This window comes from Mercenaria mercenaria, chromosome 15 (assembly GCF_021730395.1).
Source record: "Mercenaria mercenaria strain notata chromosome 15, MADL_Memer_1, whole genome shotgun sequence".
In the NCBI taxonomy this organism is placed as follows: domain Eukaryota; kingdom Metazoa; phylum Mollusca; class Bivalvia; order Venerida; family Veneridae; genus Mercenaria; species Mercenaria mercenaria.
Genome location: NC_069375.1, coordinates 53423507 through 53436099, shown reverse-complemented (window position 1 = coordinate 53436099; position 12593 = coordinate 53423507). Strand labels below are relative to the sequence as shown.

Below are 12593 nucleotides of genomic sequence, written 5' to 3'. Positions count from 1 at the left end.
CATGTAGAGATCAGCCACCATATTTAGTAGAATTTAGAAATAATCAATTATTTGGCAGACAGTTAAATTACAAATGTGTCAGTTTTAGGAATGTGTGGGATTTAGACAACCTTACTTTAAATGTTTGTTAGTTTGAAGAAAGAAGGAAATCTGGATTAAGGCAGTAAGTGAATGTAAGGAGATGTTCAGATGGGACCTCAAATTTTAAATTACTAATATGAAAAACAATTAAAATTTAATATATGTTGATTATATATAAAGTTTGAGACCAAGTATAATTCTTAGTCTTGCTTCAATCATTTTTAGGCATATCATTTCTGAAACTTACTTAATTTCCATGAGGCCGATCTTGGAAATAGTCCTACCTATCAAGTCATTGATAAATATTTTATCTTCAATTATAACTGGATTATTGCAGGCAGAACTTTAAAATCACAATAAAAATACATGCATATTGTATGACAATGGAAAATGTTTTAAATGCAATAAGATCAATTAAGATCCACCTTTTAAGCTGAAATTTAGATATAATGTCATTTATACCATATCACACATTGATCATATATTAAAACAAGAAACAGCTGTGAGTATTTATTATGAAAATTAACATTACAAGGAAATGACTTATCACTAAGATTTTTACCAAACAGTTACTTCAGTGTTCCTTTTAACTTGACCCAAAACCATCAAACTTTATAGGGTGATAGGACTTAGGAGTAGATGACCCCTATCATTTTTGTGGTCACTCGAACAAAGGTCAAGTCACAGGGGCCTGAATAAAGAAAATTCTTTCTTATCAATAACTTAGAACCCTTTAACCCAGAATGTTGAAACTTTGTAGGACGATTGGACATGCAGAGTAGATTACCCCTATTAATTGTGGGGTCACTTGATCAAAGGTCAAGGTCACAGGGGCAGAACATGGAAAACCGTTTCCAATCCATAACTTGAGAACCGCTAGACCCAATATGTTGAAACTTCATAGGATGATTGGATATGCCGAGTAGGTGATCCCTGTTTGAGCCAAACATTGTGTCTCTTTGACTTTCGCTCATGTCCCCTATTGATGTTTTGCCTATTACTACTGTGCTTTTGGGGAGACAGTAGCTTCTTCAGTTATTTGTGTCATTGATTGATCTCTAGTACTTTATATATATTATAAAGTAAAAGTTATTCTTTTATATGAGATTACATGTATATAGAAATTTTATGAGACTTAAAGTAAAGGCTGTGCTATTTTATATTGTCTAGAAAATTTTGGAAACTTTAAGGCTATTTTGTTTCAGACTGTATAAAAAATTTGTGATAATTAAAGATTATTTTGTTTTAGATGGTTTAGAAATGTTCAGGAACTTCCTAAAGTCAGAGTTCAGTGAAGAAAACATTGAGTTTTGGGTAGCCTGTGAAGAATTCAAGACAGTTCGGACAAATAAGCTTGTATCTAGAGCACAAAAAATTTACAGCGACTTTATAGCTATCAAATCACCAAAACAGGTAATGTAGCTTTAATTACCATTGTAAGTGTATGATAATGAATAGTCTGCAGAACTTTACATTTCATGCTTGAAGGAGAGGTAGTGTCTTTGTTAAGTTATTGGAGCAATGTTGATACTCCGTAGGGGAAACTTCCTGTTTGAGAAGTCAACCACTGGGTTTTTCCCTACTTCCTGAATGGGAAACTTGATACTAAATATAGTAACTTGCTTCCTGTTTGTTAAGTAAAATCATTCCTTTTTTACTTATTTCATTCAAAAGGCCCTGTGCATAAGAGTATGCATGATATCATTAAATGAAACACACCATTGTAAACTTGACAAGTATTATATCTAAATTTCTACTGTTAAAAATTTTTTTCAAATATCCTAATAAAATTTTTTCTTTAACATTAAATATTACATTCAAAATTTCCTGAATTGGAATCTTAACTTCCCCATTGGGAAGCTTGTTACATATTTTGACTGAATGCCATTCAATGTAAATATTTTGTTTCCTGTTGGAGAAGTAGGAAAAAGCTATGAATTGACTTCCCAAACAGGAAGTTTCCCCTACTGATACTGGTGTTGCCTTGTTTTACCAGAAATGCAAAACATATTCATGGTACAGAAACACATAATGACCCAAGTAAAAACGGGTTAACATTGACCTTGGTAAGTTACTGAATGTGATGCTGGTCCTTGAAAACTTGAAAATGACTGAAAGGAAAAAAGATAGCTGAAGACATACTTGAATTTTGAAAAAAATTCTTGAATCTCAAATAAAATCCTTAAATTTCAACCAGAAGTCTGAAAAGCAGTCTGTCAGCAACTTCTTAAGTGGAAAGATGGAATTTGAAAATCTAAGGGAAAAAAAACTGAAAGTAACATATTAGAAAATAATGATATTTGGTCACTTAATAATCTGATATGCATCAGTAGCTGTCATAAAACACAGTATTTTATCACAGCTTACACAGAGTGCAGTTTCTACTACAATATCCCCGTTTTAGAAAAAGTTGATAAAAGTTGTTTTGACTAAAATTCAAAACTCAGTTTCAAGAAAACTAGTCCTTGAAAAAGCAGAAAAAGTGTTTATTCTGCTTGCTAACAGGCATAATATGTCCAGTTAGTTTTTGCTCCTGCGATTTTGCTACTCCCATTTAAGACAACAGCAGTTAATTGGATTAATCATTAAAGAAGTTTTAAATCAAATTGTATTTAAAAATTGAGGATGCAGGTTTTGTCTATTTCAGGTAAATCTTGATTCAAAAACAAGATTACAGACAGTGACGAGCTTGGAAAACCCAACACGAGATATATTCAAAGAAGCACAGAAACGTATACAGTTCCTTATGGAAAACGACTCTTACAAACGATTCATTGATTCAGATGCGTATAAATATTTGATTCGCAGAAATTCTAGTACTGACGGAAGATGAAGGAAAACAGGGACTTGATAATGATATTACCAAGGCTTTGTAAGCTACTATAGACCAGATATCTATCTGGATACTGTACTTTGGGAAATCTTTGCAGAGATAAACCTTGGCTAAATATACCAAAACCCATCAAGTAATTTGGTTTCCGCAATATTCATCATTTTACATACCTAAGAATAAATTGTCCTAAAATAACAAGTTCTGTTATGTTACTATTTATAGTAATGTATATAGGTTTTTCTTTGATCTTTTCTGGATAATACCGGTATATTTAACAGTAATATGATTTTGATATAGACTGTAAGGGGTCTTTGTGGCTGAGTGGTTGAAGTTGCTGACTTTGAGTTAATTGCCCCTAACCATTGTGAGCTGGAACTTTGCTTAAGGTGTAAAATTCTTTCGCAAGAGAAAACCATCAAGCTGGCTTATGGAAGGTTAGTAGTTCTATCCAGGTGCCTGCCTGTACCTAAAATAATGCCCAGTAGATTTTCTAGGAGTTTTCTCTACCACCTAAAGCTTGAAAGTTGTTTTATTACCTAAACTCGTGTCTATGTTACTTAGAATCCAACAAAACAAATAACATGAACTGTACCAACATTGTATGTTATAAGGATTAAACTGAAAGTTTTATAACATGTATGAACAAGAGCTCTGCCAAGCGAGGCAATATACGCTCAAAGGGTTATATTAGATGAGGACAGAAGCCATATTTAAAGGAAAAGCAAAATTTAATAATTTTTTATTTGGTGCGAGGTGTGTGGGGCCTATATTCCAAGTTTCAAGACAATACCTTTAATATTTTTCAATTAATGCTCTGGACACAAAGTATGATGGGCATATTTGACCTTGACCTTTGACCTACCACCCTGGTTCATGCACTTTTCACATCATCTCATCACCACCTACCTACATCCCAACTTTGAAATCAGTACCTTGAATGGATAATAATTTAGGCTCTGGACACTTATTGAAATACAGATCTGACATTTGAGCTCAAATTATGACCTTGACCCTAAACCTACAGACGAGGTTTATGTTCTCTGCACATCATCTCATCACCACCTACCTACATGCCAAGTTTGAAGTCGATACCTTGAATGGTTAATAAGTAATGCTCCGTTCATGAAATAGGGCAGATTTGAGCTTAATTTGTGACCTTGACCTTTGACCTACAGACCTGGTTCGTATGCTTTGCGCATCATCTCATTGCCACCTACCTACATGCCAAGTTTGAAGTCAATACCTTGAGTGGTTAATAAGTTATGCTCCGTTCACGAAATAGGGCAGATTTGAGCTTAATTTGTGACCTTGACCTTTGACCTACAGACCTGGTTCGTATGCTTTGCGCATCATCTCATTGCCACCTACCTACATGCCAAGTTTGAAGTCAATACCTTGAATGGTTAATAAGTTATGCTCCGTTCACGAAATAGGGCAGATTTGAGCTTAATTTGTGACCTTGACCTTTGACCTACAGACCTGGTTCGTATGCTTTGCGTATCATCTCATTGCCACCTACCTACATGCTAAGTTTGAAGTCAATACCTTGCATGGTTATTTAGTTACCTGGACACCAAATATGATGGACAGTTTTGACCTTTTAGCTCAGCTGGTGACCTTGACCTACAGAGCCTGTTCAAGCACTCTGCACCTCGTCTTATCACCTTCTACCAATAGTCTTATCACCTTCTACCAATATACCAAGTTTAAAGTCAATACCTTTAATGGCTTAAAGTTATGCTCTGGACAAAAATTATGACGGATGGACAGATGCATGCGCCATCACGTAATACATCCGGTTATTTTCAAAACGGGCATACATTGTGTATTGATTGAGGTTTTGTCAGATTCCTTAAAAGTTTGACTTTCATACAGCTTATGTTGTTCTGTTAGCTGTGTTATCAGATTGAAAGCAAGTAGATCTAGTTGTTACCTTTTTATACATGTATGTTTAGCTCTTCTTGTTACCAGTAGATAAAATGTTTTATAATTACTTTGTATTTTATATTGAATCAAATGTGCAATAAATTGTTTTTAAAGTTATAAGTGAGTTGGTTTTTTGTTTAGTGTTTTAAAGGGAAGTAATACTTCATAATAAGTAGAATTTAGTGAAAGCCTCTCTAGGACTTAATCATTCACAACACTTTAACAGTTTGACATTTTTGAGAACTACCTATTATAGTAAACTTAACACTCAGCAGAGGGTCACACAAGAGACATTCCTATGAAATCATTTTTAAACATGGCCAATGGCTTTTGAACAGAATTTTTTTATAGTTTCTTTTCATTGCTATGGCAACCAGTGTTCTGTTGTTTTTTGACATACATTTCCTTAATTTTTCACATTTTCCTATAAACTTGCAAAAAAACTTTCATTGACATCTAGGTAATACAAATGGTTGCTTTATCTGATGACCATTAAATACATGTTTGTTCCTAATATTAGAAAATATTTTTCCATGTCATCATATCTGTAAATGTACGAAGATTGAAAAATAAATTATATAAAACAAGAGGACACATGAACTGAGTACAACGTTGTTTATTCTGACCAATTTTCATGAAGATCCATTGAAAAATATGGCCTCTAGAGAGGTCACAAGGTATCTCTATTATTTGACATAATGACCTAGTTTTTGAAGGCATGTGACCCATTTTTAGCCCACCATCATCAGATGGTGGGCTATTCAAATCACTCTGCGTCCGTGGTCCGTCGTCCTTCCGTCCGTCCGTCATTCCGTCCGTCCTTCCGTTAACAATTTCTCGTTATCGCATCTCCTCAGAAACTACCAGGGGGATTTTGACCAAACTTTGTCAGAATGATGTATTGGTACCCTAGTTGTGTCCCCCTGAAAATCAGACTGGTTCAACAATTTTTGAATGAGTTATGGCCCTTTGTTTATTTCTATAATTTACATAGATTTATATAGGGAAAAACTTTGAAAATCTTCTTGTCCAAAACCACAGAGCCTAGGGCTTTGATATTTGGTATGAAGCATCATCTAGTGGTCCTCTACCAAGATGATTCAAATTTTTTCCCTTGGGTCTAATATGGCCCTGCCCCGGGGGTCACATGGTTTATATAGACTTGTATAGGGAAAAACTTTGAAAAACCTCTTGTTCAAAACCACAGGGCCTAGGGCTTTGATATTTTGTTTGTGACATCATTTAGTGGTCTTCTGCTAAGATTGTTCAAATTATCCCCCTAGGGTCAAATATGACCCCGCCCCGGGGGTCACATGGTTTACATAGACTTATATAGGGAAAAACTTTGAAAATTTTCTGGTCCAAACCACAAAGACTAGGGCTTTGGCATTTTTAATGTAGTGGTTCTCTACCAAGTTTGTTCAAATTATCCCCTTAGGGTCAAATATGGCCCCGCCCTGGGGGTCACATGGTTCATATAGACTTGTATAGGGAAAAGCTTTTAAAATCTTCTTGTCAATAACTTACAACATTCAGATTTGGACCACATGTATGGTTTTGAGTGGCAAGATGAACCTTGACATGAGTTGACCTTGATTTCGACCTAGTGACCTACTTTCACATTTCTGTAGCTACAGCCTTCAAATTTGGACCACGTGCATAGTTTTGTGCACTGAAAAAAACTTTGACCTTGACATTGACCTAGTGACCTACTTTCACATTTTTGAAGGTACAGGCTTCAAATTTGGACCACATGCATAGTTTCATGTTCTGAAATGAAATTTGACCTTGATTTTGACCTAGTGACCTACTTTCACATTTCTCAAGCTACAGCCTTCAAATTTGGACCACATGCATAGTTTTGTATGCCGAAACAAACATTGACCTTTACATTGACCTAGTGACCTACTTTCACATTTTTGAAGGTACAGGCTTCAAATTTGGACCACATGCATAGTTCTGTGTTCCGAAATAAAATTTGACCTTGATTTTGACCTAGTGACCTACTTTCACATTTCTCAAGCTACAGCCTTCAAATTTGGACAACTTGCATAGTTTTGTGTACCGAAATGAACTTTGACCTTAAGATTGACCTAGTGACCTACTTTCACATGTCTGTAGCTACAGGCTTCAAATTTAGACCACATGCATAGGATTGTGTAACGAAACAAACTTTGACCTTGACATTGACCTACTTTCACATTTTTGAAGGTACAGGCTTTAAACTTGGACCACATGCATAGATTTGTGTTCTGAAGTGTAATTTGACCTTGATTTTGACCTAGTGACCAACTTTCACATTTCTCAAGCTACAGCCTTCAAATGGACCACTTGCATAGTTTTGTGTACCGAAATAAACTTTGACCTTAAGATTGACCTAGTGACCTACTTCCAAATTTCTCAAACTACAGCCTTCAAACTTGTTGCACATGCAAAGTTTTGTGTACAAAGAACTTTGTCCTTGAAATTGATCTAGTGACCTACTTTCACATTACTCCGGCTACAGCTTTCGAATTTGGACCATTGCACAGTGTTGTGTACGGAAATGAAATTTGACCTTGAGCTAGTCAGTAAGTCTTGAAATTTGGAACACTCAAAAATGGCACATTGGTGGGCGCCAAGATCACTCTGTGATCTCTTGTTGTACTTGACCTAGATATCATCAAGGTGAACATTCTCACCAATTTTCATGAAGATCTCATGAAAAATATGGCCTCCAGAAAGGTCACAAGCTTTTTCTATTTTTAGACCTACAGTAAAACATCACTCGCTCGAGGTCGCAAGGGGATGAGCAAAATGCTCGAGTTATCCATGGTTTCGAGCGACCCATACATTGACCAACATACGAAGAAAATTGAAGTTTGCTTTACCAGTTGTCATCGGGACCATTTGCCTAGAAAATGGTGATGCGTAATGATAACATACTTGTGACGTCTAAAAAAAGGTATTACAAACGTTATCTATGATAGACGTTTCAATATGTAATTTGTAAATGTCACATGTGAAGAAACAACTAAGACTTTTTTTATTAACAAGTGCATATCAGAATTATCGTTTCCATTTTATGAAAAGGCTTTATTTCCTTCATTTGCATGCAAAGAACTGCTGATTAAAATACTAAGATCTCATAACCATCTTCTCGATTCCGAAGAAAAAATGTTTTAAGTAATCAGTAATTGATCAAAATTTGATCAATAAAAGTTTTCTTCAACCTTTTATCAATAATTAATCTCTTTATAAGATGAAATATACCGCCAAACAAACATCTAAGATAGTTGGGGAGTAGACCATGCAATTCTCACGGTGTCTTCTTTGATCTGTTGATGTCGGCACACATTAAAAGAAACAGTTGTCAAACAGGTTAAACCCAGTTTCTGATGGCAGGTGTCAAAAATTTGGGCAAATTTAAGTTATGTTATTTAAGTCACAGAAAGTGTCAGTAATAATATTATGTTTCTAAAGTCTTGGTTTTGAAAACTACAAGTAAAATTAAGTGGATTTAAGGAAATTACTGAGCCAGTCAAGGTAAGATCTTTCTTAAGGTCAAAAAAGAATGTGTAAGCTGAAATCCCTACTGTTAATTTGTGCTTGCCCGTGGAAAAACGGAATGCAAAAACGCACTTGTCCGCCGTCTGAAAGTCTCGAGTCGGACATAGGAATTCCACATCTGAAGGAATTATGTTTAATTAATTTGTTTGTTTGGTAATTAATGGCGATTAAATGATCAAGGATAAAGTGATGATAATTGTTGCTTTAAACTTCCATACATGCAGATCAATTAGTCAAGTATACCTCGTTGGCGATAAACAAATGTGTCAGCGTTTAGAAGGGGTAATTATGCCTCTGGGCAAATACACTTCCTGCTACCAACTTTGCACGTTTTTGTCGATAAAACTACGTATGTTCCAACAGTTTACGGACATATTTTTGCAATATTTTTTTTGTAGCATTTTTATAAATTAATCGCCATTTTCTATCACCAAAAATTCCGTTTTAATCGACACTTTAATAAAATAATCGCCATTTGGCGATAATGTCGATTGGCAGCACGAGCACTGCACGGTATGTGAAAATGTTTAATTAATCGATACATTCTGACCGCCGAAGGTTTGAACAATTTTTGACACCTCTGCTCGAGTTTGTTGGAAGAAACAAAGAATAAATTAATGCACAGGGTCCAGGTGTCATGCTCGAGCGATCGAGTTATCGATGCTCAACCCGGCCATGGTAATTTCACATAGAAAATAGAAGGAAATAGGCCGGGACCACATTAATTGCTCGAGCAAGCCCGGGTGCTCGAGTCATCGATGCTCGAGCGAGCGGTGTTTCACTGTACTGACCTAGTTTTTGACCGCACTTGACCCAGTTTTGAACTTGACCTAGATATCACCACGGTGAACATTCTCACCAATTTTCATGAAGATCTCATGAAAAATATGGCTTCCAGAGAGGTCACAAGGTTTTTCTCTGTTTAGACCTAGTGACCTAGTTTTTGACAGCACATGACCCGGTTTCAAACTTGACCTAGATATCATCAAGATGAACATTCACACCAACTTTCATACAGATCCCATGAAAAATATGGCCTCTAGAGTGGTCACAAGGTTTTTCTATTATTTGACCTACTGACCTAGTTTTTGACCGTACGTGACCCAGTTTTGAACATGACCTAGATATCATCAAGTTGAACATTTTGACCAATTTTCATGCAGATCCTATGAAAAATATGAGAGAGGTCACAAGGTTTTTTTTATTATTTGACCTAATGACCTAGTTTTGGACCGGACGTGACCCAGTTTCAAATTTGACTTAGATATCATCAAGTTGAACATTCTGACCAATTTTCATGAAGATCTATTGAAAAATATGGCCTCTAGTGAGGTCACAAGGATTTTCTATTTTTAGATCTACTGACCTAGTTTTGGATCCCAGTTGACCCAGCAGCTTTCGACACTAACTTTTTTGCCAGGTATCCCGAAGGAATACCTGCTGGGAAATTTAGGAATCCCAGCTGAAAATTAGGAGTCCCTGATAACAAAATGTGGTAAGAACATGAAAAAACTAAAATCTAACAAACACAACTGTTTACAGTACTACATGTATTTTATTTCCACTTTATTTCCATTTTACATCAATGACAACAATAGCTTGTATGACTTTTGCTGTAAAAGAATAATGTCATTTCTGTCCAAGTCCTCTTCCCCCTCATCTTCACTACCATCGCACTCCTCTGCCATTTGTTGTAGTTCGTCTAAATGTATGCCGCCTAGTTCATTCCCCCTTATAACCCCCTTATTTGTAATCATTTTTTTGACATAAAAAAAATTCCGAAAAGTCTCCCTTAAATAAAAAAAAAAAATTCAAAAAAAAAAAAAAAATGTTCTGACCTACCTACCCTAATTTTTTGAGCATGTTACCAGATACAAAGATTTTTTAGGCCTTATTAATGCAACTCCCATAGACTATCTAAAACTAGTACATTGGTCATAACAGATTTTCTTAAACATTTCATATTTTAGTTGTTTTATTTTGCACATTGCCTAAAAGTGGGTGGGGTTTAGTGTTTGCATGCTTTTATTATCAGCAAATTCTTCTAAATAAGAGCTGCTTTGGCAACAGTGATCATACTTTTCGTAAATGCAGACGTTTTATTGGCTTTTTATTTTAGTTTGTACTAGAAAAATCTTGTAAGAAATGATAACAAGAGATCACAGAGTGATCTTGGCGCCCACCAATGTGCCATTTTGGAGTGTTCCAAATTTCAAGACTTACTGACTAGCTCAAGGTCAAATTTCATTTCCGTACACAACACTGTGCATGTGGTCCAAATTTGAAAGCTGTAGCTTGAGAAATGTGAAAGTAGGTCACTAGATCAATCTTAAGGTCAAAGTTTAATTTGGTACACAAAACTATGCAAGTGGTCCAAATTTGAAGGCTTAGCTTGAGAAATGTGTAAGTAGGTCACTAGGTCAAAATCAAGGGTCAAATTTCACTTCAGAACACAAATCTATGCATGTGGTCCAAATCTGAAGCCTGTACCTTCAAAAATGTGAAAGTAGGTCACTAGGTCAATGTCAAGGTCAAAGTTTGTTTCGGTACACAATCCTATGCATGTGGTCTAAATTTGAAGCCTGTAGCTACAGAAATGTGAAAGTAGGTCACTAGGTCAATCTTAAGGTCAAAGTTCATTTCGGTACACAAAACTATGCATGTGGTCCGAATTTGAAGGCTGTAGCTTGAGAAATGTGAAAGTAGGTCACTAGGTCAAAATCAAGGTCAAATTTTATTTCAGAATACAGAACTATGCATGTGGTCCAAATTTGAAGCTTGTACCTTCAAAAATGTGAAAGTAGGTCACTAGGTCAATGTAAAGGTCAAAGTTTGTTTCGGTACATAAAACCATGTATGTGGTCCAAATTTGAAGGCTGTAGCTTGAGAAATGGGAAAGTAGGTCACTGGGTCAAAATCAAGGTCAAATTTCATTTCGGAACACAAAACTATGCATGTGGTCCAAATTTGAAGACTGTACCTTCAAAATGTGAAAGTAGGTCACTAGGTCAAAATCAATGTCAAATTTCATTTTGAAACACGGAACTATGCATATGGTCCAAATTTGATACCTGTACCTTCAAAAATGTGAAAGTAGGTCACTAGGTCAAAATCAAGGTCAAAGTTTTTTCAAGTGCACAAAACTATGCATGTGGTCCAAATTTGAAGGCTGTAGCTACAGAAATGTGAAAGTAGGTCACTAGGTCAAAATCAAGGTCAACTCATGTCAAGGTTCATCTTGCCTCTCAAAAATATACATGTCCAAATTTGAATGTTGTAGTTATTGACAAGAAGATTTTAAAAGCTTTTCCCAATATAAGTCTATATGAACCATGTGACCCCCGGGGCGGGGCCATATTTGACCCTAGGGGGATAATTCGAACAAACTTGGTAGAGAACCACTAGATGATGCTACATTACAAGTATCAAAGCCCTAGGCTTTGTGGTTTGACAAGAAGATTTTCAAAGTTTTTCCCTATATAAGTCTATGTAAACCATATGACCCCCAGGGTGGGGCCATATTTGACCCTAGGGGTATAACTTGAATAATCTTAGTTGAAGACCACTAGATGATGTCACATACAAAATATCAAAGCCCTAGGCCCTATAGTTTTGGATAAGAGGTTTTTCAAAGTTTTTCCCTATACAAGTCTATATAAACCATGTGACCCCCAGGGCGGGGCCATATTTGACCCCAGAGAAATAATTTGAATCATCTTGGTAGAGGACCACTAGATAATGCTTCATACCAAATATCAAAGCCCTAGGCTCTGTGGTTTTGGACAAGGAGGTTTTCAAAGTTTTTTCCTATATAAATCTATGTAAATTATAGAAATAAACAAAGGGCCATAACTCACTCATAAATTGTTGAACCAGTCTGATTTTCAGGGGGACACAACTAGGGTACCAATACATCATTCTGATAAAGTTTGGTCAAAATCCCCCCAGTAGTTTCTGAGGAGATGCGATAACGAGAAATTGTTAACGGACGGACGGACGGACGGACTGACGGACGGACGGAATGACGGACGGACGGACCACGGACGCAGAGTGATTTTAATAGCCCACCATCTGATGATGGTGGGCTAAAAATATTCGAAAATGTCGGTCTAGAAAACGAGTGACAAATACGAAAAACAAAAGTAACAGTTAAAGTTCTTGAAAAGATAACTGTTTTAACTTTATTTCCTCATCATACCACGTA

At 36.0% G+C, this 12593-nt stretch overlaps 1 protein-coding gene across 3 annotated transcripts in view; it reads left to right on the top strand.

The window, feature by feature from the left end:
* LOC123554778 (regulator of G-protein signaling 3-like) overlaps window positions 1-4960 on the top strand; it is a 55189-nt gene extending 50229 nt beyond the window's left edge. For all 3 annotated transcript variants that reach the window (XM_045345122.2, XM_045345138.2, XM_045345131.2), the window contains 2 exons: window positions 1331-1494; window positions 2729-4960. In XM_045345122.2, the coding sequence (XP_045201057.2) occupies window positions 1331-1494; window positions 2729-2914 (350 nt within the window). In that variant the 3' untranslated portion in view covers window positions 2915-4960. The remainder of the gene's footprint in view (window positions 1-1330; window positions 1495-2728) is intronic.
* The last annotated feature ends 7633 nt before the right edge of the window (window positions 4961-12593 follow it).